This window comes from Pongo pygmaeus, chromosome 9 (assembly GCF_028885625.2).
Source record: "Pongo pygmaeus isolate AG05252 chromosome 9, NHGRI_mPonPyg2-v2.0_pri, whole genome shotgun sequence".
NCBI lineage: Eukaryota > Metazoa > Chordata > Mammalia > Primates > Hominidae > Pongo > Pongo pygmaeus.
In genome coordinates this window covers 76,798,826-76,819,979 of record NC_072382.2, presented here as the reverse complement: position 1 = coordinate 76,819,979, position 21,154 = coordinate 76,798,826, and the positions used below count along the sequence as shown (strand labels likewise).

Sequence of the window (21,154 nt, the reverse complement as noted above, 5' to 3'; positions counted from 1 at the left end):
ACAATAAGGTCTGGGAGTAACTATGCTGACCCACACTACAAGAAATGCTTGAAGTTCTTCAGCCTAAAGGTAAACAACACTGGATATAGACTTGGATCTAGGCGAAAGAATGGAGAGCATTGGCAATTGTAAACATGTGGGTAAATATAAAAGACTATATGGCCCAAGGGTGAATGGGTGAATGGAAGGGAGCCATCCATTTCTGATAATGACTGACGAGACAGTCCTCTCACTGAAAACAACTAAAATGTCAGCTAAAATATTTTTTAAATAATAATAATAATCACCATTAACATCAAAGAATTTCCAAGCCAAGGAAGAAAGAACCCAGAGAGATAAGTGGAGATCTAGAGGTCTTTGTCGTGAAGCCATGACAGATCTATACAAAGCCGGGGCTTTGGTTTTCACATTCTTTCTCTTTCTTTTTTTCTTTTTGGGGTAGAGACAGGGTCTCACTATGTTGCCCACACTGGTCTCTAACTCCTGGGCTCAAGCAATGCTCCCACCTCAGCCTCCCAAAGTGCTAGGATTACAGGGGTAAGCCACTGCATGTGGCCAGTTTTGGCATTCTTAAAGGAAGCAAGGACATAATTTAAGAGCCAGGCCCAGGTCCCACCCATGACTACAAAATGTCCCTCTCCACACTGAGGACCACAAAAGGTCTATACCCCTGAACAGTATGAGTGAAACTAAACTAAATCCACCAAATCCCTACACACAAATGTCTGTAGGGAAGGTTGCCATGATGGGTGAGAGGAGAACCTTCCTTGGAAGAAGAAATTAAACAGAATGCAGCAGAGATAAAAAGAACAATATGAAAAAAAAAAAAAGGTTTAAAAACATGGATGACAGAGTAAAAAGATCTGATATGCATTTAGCAAGCAGTCCAGAGAGATAAAATGGATTAAGGAAGGAGGCAAGGAATTATTTAAAGAGATAAGTAGCAATTTCCTAGACCGATTAAAAAAAAAAACTAATTCACAGGTTTAAATACCTAACAGGTCCTAAGCAAGATAAATAAAATCATATCAGAACACATAAAACCAAGTAACTGACAACCAAGAAATCCACCCAATGAAAATACTCTTCACAAATCAGAGTAAAATGAATACATTTTCAGACAAAAAAACTTGGGAGTGTGACACTAACATATGCTCACTAAAGAAAATCCTAAAGGATGCACTTTAGGCAAAGTGAACTCATAACATTTTTGCTGCAAGAATGAATGAATAGCAAATAAATGGTATCTATAAGAGTAAATCTAAAGAAGGGGTAGGATGTCTGACATGATAAAATGAGTAGCTCAGCAAATTTTTCCCCCAAAAAGCAACAGTAAAACTGGACAAAATTCACAATCCACTGGCAGAAGTTACTGACAAATCACTGGGTGACCACTAAGCTATGCAGACATAGGAGTAATTACTAGAAATGTGGATGGGCTTGGGAACAGCAGCAGACCGTCACCCAAACAGAACCACTGGCTTGTGGAATGGCTTTGAAGAATCACGTAGCTTCAGCCTTTCCTCTGAAAAATGAAGAGAGCTGACAGGCAGAGTGGTAGAGAGGAAAGTGCTATAATGAAGCCACACTGTTGAATTACATAATTCCCTGTGTCTCAGAATCTTCAGTTATAAAACTATCACCTCACAGGGTTTTTATGAAGCTTGAACAGAATAGTAATAAAAAACTAATTATAGCAATAGCTACTATTTTAATACTTACTAGTAAAAGTCACTATATAAAGTATTAATAATAGATAAAAAGGGCATAGAGAATGCTTATTCTAGCACATACAAATATTTAATCTGCTGAATAAATTAGCCTTGTTAATCCTAACAATAAATCCACATGAAGTAAATAAGACAATTTGTTAATTCCAATAGTTAAGACAAAATACCATATTTCATCAAATCCAAGACATCACCAATCATAAAATGCATCATAACTGTATATACAACCAAAAAGAACTGATTTTAAGATGCATCTAAAAGAAATTTTTTTAAAAAGCACACAATCGCTCCCTCTCCCTCTCCCTCTCCCTCTCCCTCTCCCTCTCCCTCTCCCTCTCCCTCTCCCCCTCCCCCTCCCCCTCCCCCTCCCCCTCCCCCTCCCCTCTTTTTTCGGTCTCCCTCTCCTTCTTTTTTCAGTCTCCCTCTGTTGCCGAAGCTGGACTGTACTGCCGGGATCTCGGCTTGCTGCAACCTCCCTGCCTCGGGCTCCTGTGACTCTCCTGCCTTGGCCTGCCGAGTGCCTGGGATTGCAGGCGCGCGCCGCCACGCCTGAATGGTTTTTGTATTTTTGGTGGAGACGGGGTTTCGCCGTGTTGACCGGGCTGGTCTCCAGCTCCTGGCCTCGAGTGATCTGCCTGCCTCGGCCTCCCGAGGTGCTGGGATTGCAGACGGAGTCTCGCTAACTCAATGCTCAATGGTGCTCAGGCTGGAGTGCAGTGGTGTGATCTCGGCTCTCTGCAACCTCCACCTACCAGCCTCCTGCCTTGGCCTCTTAAAGTGCTAAGATTACAGCCTCTGCCCCACCGCCACCCCGTCTAGGAAGTGAGGAGCGTCTCTGCCTGGCCGCCCATCGTCTGGGATGTGAGGAGCCCCTCTGCCCGGCCGCCCTATCTGGGAAGTGAGGAGCGCCTCTGCCTGGCCGCCCATCATCTGGGATGTGAGGAGCGCCTCTGCCCGGCTGCCACCCCGTCTGGGAGGAAGTGAGGAGCGCCTCTGCCTGGCTGCCCCGTCTGGGAGATGAGGAGCACCTCTGCCCGGCCGCCCCGTCTGGGAGGAAGTGAGGAGCGCCTCTGCCCTGTTGCCCTATCTGGGAAGTGAGGAGCGCCTCTACCTGGCCGCCACCCCGTCTGGGAAGTGAGGAGCGCCTCTGCCCGGCTGCCACCCCATATGGGCAGTGAGGAGCGCCTCTGCCCAGCCGCCCCTTCTGGGAGGTGAGGAGCGCCTCTGCCCAGCCGCCCCGTCTGGGAGGTGAGGAGTGCCTCTGCCCGGCCGCCCCGTCTGGGAGGTGAGGAGCGCCTCTGCCTGGCCGCCACCCCGTCTGGGAGGAAGTGAGGAGCACCTCTGCCCAGCTGCCCCATCTGGGAAGTGAGGAGCGCCTCTGCCCGGCTGCCGCCCCCTATGGGAAGTGAGGAGCGCCTCTGCCCGGCTGCCCACTCTGGGAAGTGAGGAGCGCCTCTGCCCGGCCGCCCACTCTGGGAAGTGAGGAGCGCCTCTGCCCGGCCGCCCACTCTGGGAGGTGAGGAGTGCCTCTGCCTGGCCGCCACCCCGTCTGGGAGGAAGTGAGGAGCACCTCTGCCCGGCCGCCCCGTCTGGGAGGTGAGGAGCGCCTCTGCCTGGCCGCCACCCCGTCTGGGAGGAAGTGAGGAGCACCTCTGCCCGGCCGCCCCGTCTGGGAGGTGAGGAGCGCCTCTGCCTGGCCGCCACCCCGTCTGGGAGGAAGTGAGGAGCACCTCTGCCCGGCCGCCCACTCTGGGAGGTGAGGAGCGCCTCTGCCTGGCCACTCCGTCTGGGAAGGGAGGAGCGCCTCTGCCCGGCCACCCCGTCTGGGAGGTGAGGAGCGCCTCTGCCCGGCTGCCACCCCGTCTGGGAGGAAGTGAGGAGCGCCTCTGCCCGGCTGCCCCATCTGGGAAGTGAGGAGCGCCTCTGCCCGGCCGCCACCCCATATGGGAAGTGAGGAGCGCCTCTGCCTGACCACTCCGTCTGGGAGGTGAGGAGCGCCTCTGCCCGGCCGCCCCGTCTGGGAGGTGAGGAGTGCCTCTGCCCGGCCGTCACCCCGTCTGGGAGGAAGTGAGGAGCACCTCTGCCCGGCTGCCCCGTCTGGGAGATGAGGAGCACCTCTGCCCGGCCGCCCCGTCTGGGAGATGAGGAGCACCTCTGCCCGGCCGCCCCGTCTGGGAGGTGAGGAGTGCCTCTGCCCGGCTGCCACCCCGTCTGGGAGGAAGTGAGGAGCACCTCTGCCCGGCCGCCCCCTCTGGGAAGTGAGGAGCGCCTCTGCCTGGCCGCCACCCCTTCTGGGAGGAAGTGAGGAGCGCCTCTGCCTGGCTGCCCCATCTGGGAAGGGAGGAGCACCTCTGCCCGGCCGCCACACCGTCTGGGAAGTGAGGAGCGCCTCTGCCTGGCTGCCCCATCTGGGAACGGAGGAGCACCTCTGCCCGGCCGCCACACCGTCTGGGAAGTGAGGAGCGCCTCTGCCTGGCTGCCCCATCTGGGAAGGGAGGAGCACCTCTGCCCAGCCGCCACACCGTCTGGGAAGTGAGGAGCGCCTCTGCCTGGTCGCCCCGTCTAGGAGGTGAGGAGCTCCTCTGCCCGGCCGCCCAGTCTGGGAAGTGAGGAGCGCCTCTGCCCGGCCGCCCTGTCTGGGAGGTGAGGAGCGCCTCTGCCTGGCCGCCACCCCATCTGGGAGGAAGTGAGGAGCGTCTCTGCCCGGCCGCCCCGTCTGGGAAGTGAGGAGCGCCTCTGCCCGGCCGCCCCCTCTGGGAAGTGAGGAGCGCCTCTGCTCGGCCGCCCCAGTGAGGAGCGCCTCTGATCGGCCGCCCCATCGGGGAAGTGAGGAGCACCTCTGCCCGGCCGCCCCGTCTGGGAGGTGAGGAGCGCCTCTGCCCGGCTGCCACCCGGTCTGGGAGGAACTGAGGAGCGCCTCTGCCCGGGCGGCCCCGTCTGGGAAGCGAGGAGCGCCTCTGCCCGGGCGGCCCCGTCGGGGAAGTGAGGAGCGCCTCTGCCCGGCCGCCCCGTCTGGGAGGAGAGGAGCGCCTCTGCCCGGGCGGCCCCGTCTGGGAAGCGAGGGGCGCCTCTGCCCAGCCGCCCTGTCTGGGAGGTGAGGAGCGCCTCTGCCCGGCTGCCCTGTCTGGGAGGTGTACCCAACAGCTCCGAAGAGACAGCGACCATCGGGAGCGGGCCATGAGGACAATGGCGGTTTTGTTGAAGAGAAGGGGAGGAAGTGTGGGGAAAGGAAGGAGAGATCAGATTGTTGCTGTGTCTGTGTAGAAAGGGGTGGGCATAGGAGACTCCATTTTGTTCTGACTAGGAGAAATTCTTCTGCCTTGGGATGCTGTTGATCTATGGCCTTTCCCCCAGCCCCCTGCTCTCTGAAACATGTGCTGTGTCAACTCAGGGTTAAATGGATTAAGGGTGGTGCAAGATGTGCTTTGTTAAACAGATGCTTGAAGGCAGCATGCTCTTTAAGAGTCATCACCACTCCCTAATCTCAAGTACTCAGGGGCACAAACACTGCAGAAGGCCGCAGGGTCCTCTGCCTAGGAAAACCAGAGACCTTTGTTCATGTGTTTATCTCCTGACCTTCTCTCCACTATTATCCTATGACCCTGCCATATCCCCCTCTCCGAGAAACACCCAAGAATGATCAATAAATACTTCAGAAATTAAAAAAATAAAAAAAAATAAAAAAAATAAAAAAGATGCATCTAGATTGTGCAAGAATGCTAAATTGTGAAAAATTAAAAATCAATAAAACACAGAAGCTGAGTCTTCTTGCCTAAGGTCACTTAGTAAAAACTATCAGAATTTGAATCTAGTTCTCTAGAATTTGTCTCATGTTCATTTTGTGTGTGTATGTGTTGTTTTTTTTTTTCTTTCTACCAAATTACAAAAGACAGAATTTAGAACAAAGGCGGGCTAAAGAGAATGTCAACAATTTCCTTATATTATATCTCATAGCCAGAGGCAGAAAAGGAAGAAAGAATTCTGCCCTCTGCCTATGCCCTATTCTCTGAGAGAAAGGAACTGGGGAGACTCCACAGGTCTCACACTTGCTCTTGCTGCTCCATCACCAGACTCTACAGCTGACTAGGGCTGAGACAAAACAAATGACTAAACATAATAGCAAAGCCTAGACCACTACTACAAGAATGAAGCATTCATTACAGATTAGCTAAGAAGGAACTGGCCCTTCACTGGTTCACCCAACTGTCCACCGAAGATGCTGAGAAACCTGTAGCTAGGAATGCTGGGGAAAAGCCTTCTAGCCTGCAGCCTGAGGATGTGTCTGCTCCCCTGGAACTGAGTACCCTTCACCAGCTCTACCTTATATGAGTAATGGCAATCATTTGTGAGCCATTTACTACATGCTGAGCACTATACCGGATTTAATTTAACATGAGCTACAGGACAAACAAGCAAGCTGCGTACAACATAGAAAGAGACAAAATGAGGGCTTCCTCTAGCTTACATATCCTAGGAATGAAAGCAATAAAAGGGACCTTTGAATTTGCCTAGTCCACCTCAAGTTCTGAAATGAGGAAGCTGAGAGCCTCTGGTGGGAGCCCCTCCCTGCCTCTACCCCACCCATTCTTTTCCTGGTTAACGTTTCTCTGACCATTAGGTTTCAGTTCAAACATCTCTTCCTCAGAAGCCTTCCCAGTTCTCTTTAACTGTCAGCCTTCTCTGCCTGCCACCCACTGTGAGGATGGGGCCAAGTAGATAATACAGTAACCTGGAGACAAAGTAAGTATTCAACTATTTGCAGAAATAAAAAAAAAAAACAAACCTATTCCTGGCACTTTGCTGCAAGAAGACCTAATCACTTTGGGGTCAAAAATATTAAATTTAAGGCCAAGACCAGAAAGCATAGCTTAAGATTCATTTGGAAAAAGTGATTCACTTTCTCACCTAATATGAATCATGCTTTATAAATAGAGAATAAAAACCATTTTACTCATTTTTACTACTGGTATAATTATTATAAGAAAGGGGGAACAATGAAAGCTGTGTGTTCACTGATGTCCTTGGGGCTGGCTGCCGCTCCTCTATGCTCCCATAGGAACCTGTGAGTGGTTAACTTTCTTATGGTACCTGGCATGACACATCACCATCACTGATTTTTTTGCCTGTCTTCCCCTCCAGAACGTGAGCTCCTCAAAGGCAGGGATTTCTACCAGTGTATTTATCCTCTACAATATCTAGCACCATTACCAAAGGTTCAGTGTGCCAGGTACTATACTACTAATTTGACTATATATTCTTTCTTAATCTTCACGAAACTCAAGAGTCCTCTGAAACAGACAGCACTATCCCAATTTTTCAGGAGAAGCTGATGCTAAGAATTATTAAGTCACTTGTCTAAGGTCATATGGTTGGTTATATCTGGAACAGGAAGACAAAGTCAATATCTGACACTGACTCTAAAATCATGGCAGCAGGCCAGGAGCGGTGGCTCACACCTGAAATCCCAGCACTTTGGGAGGCTGAGGCAGGAGGATCACAAGGTCAGGAGATCGAGACCAGCCTGGCCAATATGGTGAAACCCCATCTCTACTAAAAAATACAAAAATTAGCCGGGCGTGGAGGGGCGCACCTGTATCTCAGCTACTCAGGAGGCTGAGGCAGGAGAATCGCTTGAACCTGGGAGGCACAGGTTGCAGTGAGCCGAGATCGCACTACTGCACTCTAGCCTGGGCGACAGAGCGAGACTCCGTCTCAAAAAAAAAAACAAAAAAAACATGGCAGCATTAGATCACTTTTGTATATGAGGAAGGCCATGTTGTGGGGACTGTCTAAAGTAAGAATAATGGAGCCTTATGTCCCAGGCAGCCCCTGAAGGTCGAGTATAATATAATCATTAATGTTCCTCATGATAACCTTGACTTGTTGAGAAAAGGTTGAATAATCTTCCCTTATTTAAGAAAGGGGAGAGGAAGGAAATCCATTAAAAGATAATATGGATATCAAAAACTCAAATGGTAACATTTTACTAAACTGGAATTCAACAGACCACCAATTCCATTGATCCTTGAATAGTCAAAAAGATGAAAAAGAGCTTCTTAACTATCAAGTTAGATCAAATATATCCCATCAACTTTTTAAAAAAGATTCCAATACTTGTTCGAGATTTGTTTATTCTTAATTGGCATTAACTGGCATGATTTTCCAGAACAAGTGCTCCACAACATAAATATCATAATACCATATTAAACTAAACTAAAACCACAACATAATACCATAATCCCACCAGAATGGCTAAAATTTAAAAGATAGATAATACCAAGTTTGGGCAAGGATAGAGCAACTAAAAATCTCACACTGCTGATAAGAACGTAACTGGTACAAATGCTTGGAAAAATTATTTGGCAATATCTACTAAAGCTGAACATAACCTACAACCCAGCACTTAATTCCACTTCTAAGTACATACCTCAGAGAAATGCACACATATGTTCAGCAAACGATATATTCATTAGAATTAGTGAACTACTATATACAACATGAACGAATCTCACAAATATTATGCTGAGCAAAAGAGCAGATGCAGGCCGGGCGCGGTGGCTCGTGCCTGTAATCCCAGCACTTTGGGAGGCCGAGGTGGGTGGATCACTTGAGGTCAGGAGTTCGAGACCAATCTGGCCAACATGGTGAAACCCTGTCTCTACTAAAAATACAAAAAAAAATTAGCCTAGTATGGTAGTGCACACTTCACCTACTTGGGAGGCTGAGGTGGGAGAATCACTTGAACCTGGGAGGCAGAGGTTGCAGTGAGCCAAGATCCCACCATTGTACTCAAGCCTGGGCAACCACAGCGAGACTCTGTCTCAAAAAAAAAAAAAAAAAAAAAAAAAAAAAAAAAAAGGGCATACGCCATGTAAAAGTTCATAACCAGGCAGAACTAAGCTATGGTGTTAGAAGTCAGAAGACAGGTTCTCTTTGGGAAAAGGTAGTGACTGAAAAGCAAGAAATAGGCCGGGTGCAGTGGCGCATGCTTGTAATCCCAGCACTTTGGGAGGCCGAGGTGGGCGAATCACGTGAGGTCTGGGGTTCGTGACCAGCCTGACTAACATGTTATGATGAAACCCCATCTGTACTAAATATAAAAAAACAGCCAGGCATGGTGGCACATGCCTGTAATCTGAGCTACTTAGGAGATTGAGACAGGAGAATCGCTTGTAGCTTGGAGGCGGAGGTTGCAGTGAGCCGGGATCGCGCCATTGCACTCCAGCCTGGACAAGAGTAAAACTCCGTCTCAAAAAAATAAAAAATAAAACAAAGAAAAGCAAAAGATGATCGTGTTTCATTGATCAGTTCCTTTTGAAAAGTCATAAGGCTATTATTTGTGCATTTACTAGATGTGTACAATATCTCAATAAAAAGTAATGAAACTATTTTTTTTTAAGATCCAACAAGGGAAAAAACAAGAGGTGCCCCACTGAAATAAATCAAATGAAGTCATCTCTTCCTGATGTATGTCCTAAAGCCTAAACCTTCCTGGTCTTCAAATTATACCACCCTAAAAGGTAGTCATTTACTCCCCTTTGTGTAAGACCGCCTTTCAACAAGAGTAAATATATTCTAAAATATGAAGTAGCATAATTTCCTATTACTATTAGAGTGATAAAGTATCAGAAAAAAACAGAAAATAATACCTCCTTTCAAAGTGAAAAAATGACACTTGGTGAATGTATCTGAAGGGGCATAATGCATGGCAAGGAAGAGGGATAGATACTCTTGGGGGTTGTTGTAGCAAATATTCTTAAATACTTCATTCAAAATCAAATGCCTCTGGAGGACAGGGAAGTTTTTTGAAGTTATTTCGTGTGGTTGAATAGATGACCTGGGTGTTCTTTCTAAGCCAATACAACACTGATACAGTAGAGCTATTGTCAATCTTCTGATTACAAAGACTTTCCTTTATACTATTACAAAATAGTTGCCAGACAATGAGCAATAATTCCTAAGTTGGTACATTCAGATACAGGCAGATACAGCCTGCCACACATTCAAAGATTTTATAGCCTACTATTTTTACTATATAGACCCAGATGATTTTTTTATTTATATTTAACCTATACATACCTGCACAATTTCTACATGGAACAAATTAATCAAGTACTAATATCATCCAGGGACCTATACCACCATATTCACTGAGAAGTACAATAGTAGAATATCAGGATATTTATAAGCTCTGAAAAGTTCACTGTCTACCACACACCCACAAGAGGACATAAAACCATTATTTATTACTGTTGCTTGATAACAAATGTATGGTTACAAGAACACAACCAAGAACTCATAAAATGTGTTCTAACTTTCTGAAACCATACAACACATCTCACTGGAATAGCATACTGATTTTAACATTACTATTAACACAATAAACTCTCTTTCCCTGTCTCATTCACTTTTATTCAGACTTCCTATCTCAATTTAGAAATTACTAATTGTTAGAAACCTTTCCTAACTTCTCCCTCCAAACTAACATAAATAACACTTTTACATGTTTTCATGGCATCCTGTTCTTCCCTGGTACTACATACAATTCCATGTGTTGATTATCTCTGTCTCCCTTCAAATCATGTAGTTAACCAGACAGAAGTTGGAAAACTTTGAAGATGATGCAGTTTAAAAGACAGTAACATAATCTGACATAAGCTACACACACACAAACACACACACACAAACACACACACACACACACACACTCAATGTTAATTCATTCAATCATAATTCCACTGAAACATAAAGTTGGTTTGAGAATCACTCAGACCAGTAACTCACAAAAAATGTTTGTACTGTTTAGCCAGTTTTTTTCCCAAAGATTTAAAAACAGCTCAGTCACAATCTCAACAGAACTTTATAGTTCTGATAAATTATGCCACATGCTTTCCCTAAAATGCATGCTCTAGAAATTGTTTATTCAATGATAAAGCCTATCACTGACCTCTGTTAGCCCTCTAGCAGACTTACTCAGTGGAAGGAAGTGGGATATAAGGGAGGCTGCAAAACAGAAGGGCTCTGGAACACTGGTTTTACCAGTTATTAGCGGTGTGACCTAGATCAAGTTCCTCAGCCTGCTGAACCTGGTTCCTCAGCTGTAAAACAAGCATATCTCTTAACTTAGAATGCTATTATCAGGATGAGAAATAATGTATATGACATGTCCAACATGCTACTTCAATCATAAGTGGGTACTTATAATTGATACCTCTTCTTCATTTAAAAAATCCATGTACAGAGACATTTCAAAACACACACAAATTAGCTATAAGTATACTCCCACCATGAGATTTTTAATATTCTAAGAAAAGTTAAAAACTCATTTTTGGAAAAATAACCAATGATTAGATTAACTTTATAACTGTTAAAGGCAGATGTGGGTTCGCAATATAATTAATCTCTTTTATAAACATGAAAAACCAACTTCAGAGAATTTAGTCACTTCCACTGTTATTGCTTCAATAATTTTATTATTAACCCAATGACCCTTCAATAATATCAAGGATCTAACCTCTCCCTGAACACAAGAAGAGATGATATGGAGGGCACAGCTAGCTGAAGCCAGAGACATTAACACGGAACTATACATTCACCATGAATCGTTCTATGCTAAATATATCATGAATAAGGTGAGGGTCCTGGTCCACCAGATGTGCCCCATTTTGCATTAATTGTAATGCTATGCCTTCCAAAATCTCATTCTCATGCTCCTTAGCCCTTGACCATCATCTCCTATTGCTCCAGGCCATTCCCTCTGCTGCCCTGATCCTCAATTCTCTTGCACCTGTCTCTCTGTCATATGTGCCTAGCAACGCCTCAAACCACCTCTGCTCACTGCACTCCAGCCTTACTAACTTCTTAGCCATTTCTTGAACACCTCAAGTACACTTCTGTCTTTCTACTTTCCTGTTTCTTGTCCTGGAACAGTATTCCTGAAATAGCTATATAGCTTGTTCCCTCACTTCTGTCAGGCGTCTGCTCAAGTGACATCTCCTATGTGACTGCTGCAGAAAAACTGCAATCTCCCCTGGCAGGTACTCCCTTATGTTGCTTCAGTTTACTCCATTCTATTTATTACCATCCAACATAGTCCCACTCACCAGTTCTAACGTGCATATTTTTTCACATTGTAAGATGAATTCTGATTTTAGAAATAGTAAAATCAATAAAGTCCTACAATCTTTGACCACCAGGTGGCAGTCATCCAGTGTCATTGTATCTACATGCACACCCTTAAAAGTAGCCATGTTTGATATTAAGTTAGGCACAATGTTAGCACTACATGTGCTGCTAAGTTTAATTGCCATTTAAAATATTTCTCTTAATTTATATTGAAACAAAAAATTTTGTAATATTTAACAATTTAAATTCAAAAGATTTTTTAAAAATCAAGTGTTAACAACCATATAAACAAAACTCTCGCAGACTAGGGGTGAGAGTATAAATCAAACAATAATTTTGGAAAACTATTTGCCAGCTTTAGCTGACCATATGCATATTCCTAGCAATTCCACTCCTAGATGTATACTCAACAGAAATCTATCCATACATTTACCAAAAGACATATAGGAGAGTGTTTATAGCAGCACTATTCATGTTAGCTCAAAACTAGAACCTAACCAAATGCCTATCAACAGAAAAAATGAGTCAATTCTGTGATTTCACACAATGGAATATTATACAGCAAACAAATCACAAATATGTCCCAAAAAATAAATGGATCTTACTATATAAAGTTGAAACATGGCAATCGGACACAAAATAGTGCATATTATATTATTTCATTCATACAAAAACAGGTAAAATTAACCTATGGTGTTAAAAGTCAGGAAAGTAACAGTGACTGGAGAGGGCAGGAGAGGGCTTTTTAGGCGCTGAAAATATTCTATTTGTTGATCTGGATGCTGGTTATACAGGTGTATTCAGTTTGAGATAATTCATCATGCTGTATACTTATGATCTATAAACTCTTCTATAAATGTCAAATTTCAATAAAAAGTATTAAGATTTTGTGTAGGCAGAAAGCACAGAAACAGAGCAATGAGGCATGAATTTGGTATTAGAGAAGCAAATATCTGTCACTGGAGAAATGACTTCATCCAACCTCTTTAAAGGACTTAAGGAAGTAAATATTTTATTGCTAATAGGATTCCTTATCATAAGTCAAATAATGAAAAAAGGAAAGACTGCTAATTATCTTGGAATGGACTGAAGAAACTCCGAAGTAACAAGAGGTTAGTAAAATTGAATCACAACTCGTAAGACTATTGCCCAGGCCTTACGTTCAGTTTAATTAGAATGTTTAACTATTTTTTGTAAATGTAAAATAACAGTGAGTCTTATAGCCAGAAACTTAGATTTGGATACATACATATATGATATACTAAACATATTTTGTTTGTTCGCCAAGTCAAAGCAAATCACGATACAATGACTATGGAGATTACAAACATGAACCACATGAGGTCCCTGCTTTCTGAAGTTTATTAATACATATCAAAGAAGCTAAGACAACCATACAAAAAGCTATTATATGGATTTATAAATGAGACTAGTGGTATTAAAAAAAAAAGCACAAAGTTTTTTATTTAGTTTTTGTTGTTGTTGTTGTTGTTTTGAGATGGGTTCTCACTGTGTCGCCCAGGCTGGAGTGCAGTGGTGCAATCATAGTTCACCACAATCTCAAATTCCTGGGCTCAAGGGATCTCCCTGCCTCAGCCTCCCAACTAGCAGGGAACTACACGTATGCACCACCACACCCAGCTAATTTTTTTATTTTATTTATTTATTTATTTATTTATTTATTTTTAGAGATGGGAGTCTCGTCATCTTGCCCAGGCTGATCTCAAGCTCCTGGGCTTACATGATCCTCCTGCCTCAGCCTCCTAAAGTACTGGGATATAGGTGTGAGCCACCACACTCAGCTCGAAGTAATTTGTTTTTCCTTTGAGACAGGGTCTCACTCTGTCACCCAAGCTGGAGTGGCACAATCTTGGCTGACTGAAACCTCCGCCTCTGAGACTTAAGCAATCCTCTCGCCTCAGCCTCCCAGGTAATTTTTGCGTTTTTTGGTAGAGATGGAGTTTTGCCATGTTGCCCAGGCTGGTCTTGAACTCCTAGGCTCAAGCAATCCGCCCACCTCGGTCTCCCAAAGTGCTAAGATTATAGGCATGAGCCACTGCACCTGGGCCAAACTACTTTTAAAAAAACAAAAAGGTTAAATTTCTTCCTGTTAATGATTATAAGCCCTGGCTGGGCGTGGTGGCTCATGCCTGTAATCCCAGCACTTTGGGAAGCTGAGGTGGGCAGATCACCGGAGGTCAGGAGTTCAAGACCAGCTTGGCCAACATGGCGAAACCCTGTCTCTACTAAAAATACAGAAATTAGCTGGGCATGCTGGCGGGCACCTGTAGTCCCAGCTACTCAGGAAGCTGAAGCAAGAGAATCATTTGAACCTGGGAGGCGGAGGTTGAAATGAGCCGAGATCGTGCCACTGCACTCCAGCCCGGGCGACAAGAGCAAGACAACGTCTCAAAAAAAAAAAAAAAGAAAGCTTTTCAGAAGCATCTAGAACTGTGCTGTCTAATATGATATCTACTAGCTTCATGTGGCTATTTAAATTAAAATTAAACAAAATTTAAAATTCAGTTCTGCAGTAGGACTGAACCACATTTCAAGTGCTCAATGGCCACATGTGGCCAGTGGTAACTGTATCGAACAATACATAGAACATTACCATCACTGCAGAAAGTTTTATTGGACAGGTGATCTGGAGTATTCAGGAGTTAGAAAGAAGCACAGAATAAGGGCATAAGAACAGTTTATCTAATATTTGGGGGAAAACACTCTTTTTTATCTTTTTTTTTTTTTTTTTTTTTTTTTGACATGGAGTTTCGCTCTTGTTGCCCAGGCTGGCAACGATCTCGGCTCGCCGCAACCTCTGCCTCTCAGATTCAAGCCATTCTCCTGCCTCAGTCTCCCGAGTAGCTGGGATTACAGGCATGTACCACCACGCCCAGCTAATTTTGTATTTTTAGTAGAGATGGGATTTCTCCATGTTGGTCAGGCTGGTCTCAAACTTCCAACCTCAGATGATCCGCCCGCCTCAGCCTCCCAAAGTGCTGGGATTACAGGTGTGAGCCACCACACTCGGCCTCTTTTTAATCTTGAGTCCATTTTTCCATGTCTCCTTTGACATCAGAGTGATGAAACCAAGCCACTCTGGTCTAAGAACCAAGCTCAGAATATAAACAAGGAACAACATTCTGTATCTCAAAGTTACATGAGTGAAAAAGATACTTACAAGCTTATCAAAGTCCAACTTAGTTCACCAGAGTGAAAATTTACTCAAAGCCTTAATTAGAAATAAAGTATTCAAATCTTTGCCTAATCCTTTAGAATCTAATTGAAGATTTGCAGTTTCAGGATATAACCTCGAAGTCAATAAATATCCTTAGGGAAGAATTCATTTATTCAAGAAACATTTGCTGAGCATTTTCTATGTACCAAGCACAATGGTAACAAATAGATAACAAAAGCATTTAAACGACTGACTATTCAGCAAATATCACAATAGCTTAAAAATTGCAAAATCCTAAACAAGAAAGAAACCAGCCAATTCTGCTGTTGACCTGGCAGTGCTTCTTTGGAGACAGCAAGAAGGGTGGTAACAACGTGCCATCTCTGGCATATTCTCTGAGGGTTGTTGACTCCTGTACTGCCCAATGCCCATCAATCTGAACCAATCACAATGAATTAGCAAAAAGCTAAGAAAAAAGAGCTCCCTCAGAAAGAAAGAGTTAATTAGTCCAGGCACAGTGGCTCATGCCTGTAATCCCAGCACTTTGGGAGGCTGAGTTAGGCGGACTGCTTGAGGTCAGGAGTTCGAGGCCAGCCTGGGTAACACGGTGAAACCCTGTCTCTACAAAAAATACAAAAATTGGTCAGGCATGGTGGTTCATGCCTGTAGTCCCAGCTCCTTGGGAGGCTGAGGTAAGAGGATCGCCTCAGCTCACGAGGTGGAGGTTGCAGTGAGCTGAGATCATGCTACTGCACTCCAGCCTGGGTGATAGAGAGACCCTGTCTCAAAAAAATAAAATAAAATAAAATAAAAGAGTTACTTAAGTTAATAGAACCTTTATTAAGATATAAAAGAAAAAAAAGAATCCTTGCCAAAATCTCAAAGAATACCTTTAAAAGGAACATCAAAAAATTAATATTTGTCAAACAACTACCCAATAGAAATACACTGGGAACTAAGGGGATATAAAGACATACAGTCTGTGACCTCCAGGAGATTTGATCTACTTTGTGAAACAGAATGTTCATGAAATCACAATGCAAGCAAACACTGTATGAGGCACATTCGGAAAACAATTACAGTATAAACTGTGAGTTGAAAGGGACCTACAAGTCTTTCAGTCCAATCCTCTCCCTTGTCTTGAATCCATTCTACAGTATTCTTTGGAGACAACATTCCACCTAAGTGCACTAAGGATGAAGGTATCATGACCTCACAGATAGCTCCAAAGCAATTGAAGATGGAGGCCAAAAGGAGTTGAAGATAGGAGTTAACATTCAGAGATCTTTAGAAATATGGATTTGGGAGCCAAGTGAATATCTAGAAAATCCAATACTAATAATGCAGAACAATACACTAAAGTGCCATTATGACATAGGGTCTATTATAACACAAATCTGGGGGAAAAGCAATGGATATTGAAAACCATCCCCAACATTTGACTATGGAAAAGAGAACAGAATAAATGAACACAAAATTCTGTTCTATCTTCCCCATAATCACTCCTAGCTCTTAACTGTCTGCAAACTATTTCTGTTTCCACCTGAGCAAGGAGAGGAAGAAAAACTAATATTTACTCAGTAGCTATTATATGTCAAGCATGATGCTAGGCACTTATTTTATATCATATAATATACGTAGAACCAGAGCTTTACTGGTGATGGGATCTCCCCAGAGATGGACTCAAGGAATCTGTCTGGCGTAGAATCCAAATCTATTAATATTTTAGAGACATTTCAAAGACAGCTTGATGAAGAGGAAAGAGTAGAGACAAAGACAGAAGGTCTGGTCTGGGGTTCTGGTCCTGCAGTCCTCTGACTCTGCAAAAGTTGTTGGAACTCTCTGGGTACCAGCTTCCTAAGATCTGCCCCATCTACTTTACAGGTTGTTCTAAGGATCAAAATGGGATAACATGTAAATACCACACATCATTGATAACCATTTATTCATTTAACAAGTAGTTACTGAGCATCTATACTATTCTAGACTCCAGGGTAACAGAAGCAGCAAGATTGGTAGGGCCCCTGCTTTCATGGAACTTACGTTCTAGCAGGTGGGAGGCAGTTCATAAACACAAACAAGTAAGCGAGCAAGAGTTTCCAACAGTGATGAACGCTTTAAAGAAAACAAAACAGGGTCATGAAAAAGCATGACTAGGGGAAAGGGAACTGCTCTAGATGAGATAGTCATAGAAGGTCTTGCTGAAGTGACATAGCTGAGACCTTGAAGACCTCTTCAGTCAAGCGAACAGCTGAGGAAACAAATGTTCTAGACATAAGGAACAAGATAAGATTTGTGTGTTTGAAGCACTGAAAGAGGTACACCTGGAACACAATGAGTGCGGAAAAGAGGAGGAGATGAGGTGGAAAATCAGACAAGGGCCAAATCCAAGATGGTACTGGACCATTACTAAGATATTTTCATTACCATAAAGGTCTTCTTTGTTTTCAACACAGCCTAATAAATTGAGCCATTTATGCAAATATCCAGTGTATATATTATCAAAAGTAGGATACTTACAACTTTCCAACTGAGCAATGCCACTGCCAAGAAACAAGTAGGAGTATCCTATACAAAACCCCTAGGCATAAAATTCTTAGGAACTATTATCTAAACAAAGATATCACTTATTATGACATATGGCAAGTGAAATAATCAGAAACTTATTTATAGGAAATGGAAGTGAGAAAACTATAGAATTTGAGTTTTTATCATTCAAAGTTCTTAACAGAAAAATCAATTCATTCTGTAAATATTTATCAAGCACCTACTACGTAAGCACTAGAGATACAGCAATGAACAAAACAACGATGATTTAACAATTGAGCAGATCCGTTAAAGTATCATAAAACCAGAGCTGAACCTCAACTTATTTTACATTTCTGCATTTTCTGAAAACAGGTGTATATACTTAGTCATATGTACCCATCAGAAAGCAAACTTACCAAGGAATTCTTAATCACTTCACTTCTATAAAATTCTGGAAAAGAAGAAAAAAGAACAATAAGTGATATGAAAGAAAATAAGCCCATTAACCAACTTTTAATCCTCTAAATTTTTTAACATATGTTGCGGTAAAACATTTAAAATGTTTTCAAGGGATTTATTCTCTCTATATCTTTATCTGTTAAAAAAAAGTAAAAATTCAATGAAAGTGTTTTAAAGGGAAAAAAATTCAGTAAAGAAGGATAAAACCTTTCAGATTTGCTTTAGTGATTTTTACCTTACTGACTCTTTTTTCCTCCAATTCTAATTTGAGCCCTTAAAAGCTCCAACCTTCTTCCTTCCCCACTTCCACCCTCACAACTGACTCCAACCGCTCTGTTTTTCTCAAACATCTTGAATGATTACCCATTGCAGTACTGTGGAGTGAATACTGATGTAGGTTACCTGGTTGCTAGTGTTTTAATCTAGGTTAACTGGTTGACAGTTTTGGTTAAAACACTAGCAACCAGGTGACTTAAGTACTACTTCTACCTCTGTCACTAACACTATGTCTCTTTAATTCCCTTGGGCTCATTATTGCTCTAAGACAACTTAGAGAATTGAACAGATAATTGAAGGTCCTCGGTAAGCATTAAAATTTCATGACTCTACAAGACTTCATGTATGTTGGAAAAGGTTACAAAACTCAAGGACACAATCAAAATGTGTCAGAAGTTCAGACATTCCTGAAAACCTTCCAATATTCCCTCTGCTAATCCTGCCCAAGTCATCTCCATGCTGCTCTTATGGCCAACATGATGAAACCCCATCTCTACTAAAAATACAAAAATTAGGCGTGGTGGTGCATGCTTGTAATCCCAGCTACTTGGGAGGCTGAAGCAGGAGAATTGCTTGAACCCAGGAGACAGAGGCTGCAGTGGACAGAATTGTGCTACTGCACTCCAGCCTGGGTGACAGAGTGAGACTCCATCTGAAAAAAAAAAAAAAAAAAAAGAAAAGAAAAGAAAAGAAATTGCATGCTCAAAGAAAGAACAGTTTGACTTTGATAGATATTGCCAAATTGTTACCTACAAATATTATACTAATTTACAATATCACTTATGAAAAAGTCTCTTTCTGCAACACTATGAAACCATAAGTATTGTTCTTTTCATTTTATCCTCAAATGGTTAACCAATTATTCCAACCATTAATTGACAATACAAACTTAGAAATATATGTATTTATGTATACATATACATATATCCTAACATACATACACCATACTTTTTTCAAAAAACAAAAGCATAAGGGATTTAAAACTATTGTTTTTTATTACAGGGTATTTTTACATTATACTGTATATATTTTTGTGTTGTTTGAATTAAAGTATATATTACTGTTAAGTCAGTGAAAAACATAATAAAGATAATCCCTTTTTCTTTTGAGAAAGCGAATTCCTTAGCTTCATCTGCAAAGTGTCTAAATTAAACAGTTTTTGCAATATATATTTCCAGCTCTAAGATGAGTAGTATCATTCCTTCTTCCAAAACTTTGTTAACTTGGGGGCTGGGTGTGGTGGCTCATGCCTGTAATCCCAGCACTTTGGGAGGCTGAGGTGAGCAGATCACCTGAAGTCAGCAGTTCAAGACCAGTCTGGCCAACATGGTGAAATCCTGTCTCTGCTAAAAATACAAAAATTAGCCAGGTGTGGTGGTGGGTGCCTGTAATCCCAGCTACTGGGGAGGCTGAGGCAGTAGAATCGCTTGAACACAGAAGGTGGAGGTTGCAGTGAGCTGAGATTGCACACTGCATTTCAGCCTGAGAAAGAGCAAGACTCCATCTCAAAATAAATAAATAAATAAAACTTTGTTACCTGGCTGAATAAATCAAACAAAACAATCCGCCTTCTCCAGTAGACCCTCAAAATGAACGTGCCAATGTAAATGAAGAGAGTTTAACAAAGGAGCCATACAATTTGGAAAGAAATTGCTGAGTATGAGGTTATTTCTAATATGACAAACTTGAACCTACACTGGGTAGCATTCTATTGCATCTAAAATATTATCAATAAAATTTATAGCACGATATAAAAAAATGAGTGAATGTAGAGTTAAAAAAAATAGTTCCAGTCCTCAGTCTACCTCAATCTTTGTGACCCTGGATAGGTCAATTAACCTTTATGGCCCACAATTTCTTCATCTTTCAAAGGAGAATGACACCTGGAATATAATAGGGTTGTTATGAGGCTGAAATAAAATAATGTATTTAAAGTATTTTATAATTTTTATTAATAAAATTGTTTTTAAACAATTTTATTGTTTAAAACAATAAAATTTAAACAAAATTATGTAAAACAAATAAAATTAATATAATTTTATTAATAAAATTGTTTAGTTTTTTCCATTCAATGTGAGCAAAATCATACAAGTAAATTTTCTTTTTTTTTTTTTTGAGACAGGGTCTCACTCTGTCACCCAGGCTGGAGTGCAGTGGTGTGATGTCAGCTCACCACAACCTCCACCTCCCGGGTTCAAGTGATTCTCCAGCTCCAATCTCCTGAGTAGCTGGGATGGCAGGTGCACACCACCACCGCCCAGCTAGTTTTTGTATTTTTAGTAGAGAAGAGGTTTTGCCATGTTGGCCAGGCTCGTCTTGAACTCCTGACCTCAAATGATCCACCCGCCTCGGCCTCCCAAAGTGCTGGGATTACAGGCGTGAGCCACCGCACCCAGCCTCAATTTTCAAAAAGATATCATTCAAGACCTACTTCTACATGAAAAAGACAATTAAATATAAATATTTCTCTATGTAGCCATGCTAAGATGGAAAGAAACAAAGCAATCACAGATTGCAGAGCACGGTTCCAGTGGCATGTTTTGGCTGTTCTGCAGCATTCCATTCATTCAACAAATGCTTCAGTGCCTCATCCTAATACTCACAGATATGGTGTATCTATTCAATGCAAAACTATCTCCTACTATGAATGTGGACTCATAATAGGAGAAATACAAACTTAAGCTATACTGCAAAATTATTTTTCACCTAACAGGGTGGCAAAAATTCAAAAGTTTGCACAGGCTTGGTGGTGAAGCTGTGGGGAGAAAAGCAGTCACACATAAAACAACTCCCACGGAGGACAATTTCGCAATATCTACCAAAACTACAAGTACACGTTCTCTTTGTCCTAGTAATT

At 42.6% G+C, this 21,154-nt stretch overlaps 1 protein-coding gene across 3 annotated transcripts in view; it reads right to left on the bottom strand.

Moving 5' to 3' along the window:
- Positions 1-21,154, bottom strand: part of UVRAG (UV radiation resistance associated) — a 330,142-nt gene that overhangs the window by 263,588 nt on the left and 45,400 nt on the right. For all 3 annotated transcript variants that reach the window (XM_054439837.1, XM_063672095.1, XM_063672094.1), the window contains exon 3: positions 17,979-18,013. In XM_054439837.1, the coding sequence (XP_054295812.1) occupies positions 17,979-18,013 (35 nt within the window). The remainder of the gene's footprint in view (positions 1-17,978; positions 18,014-21,154) is intronic.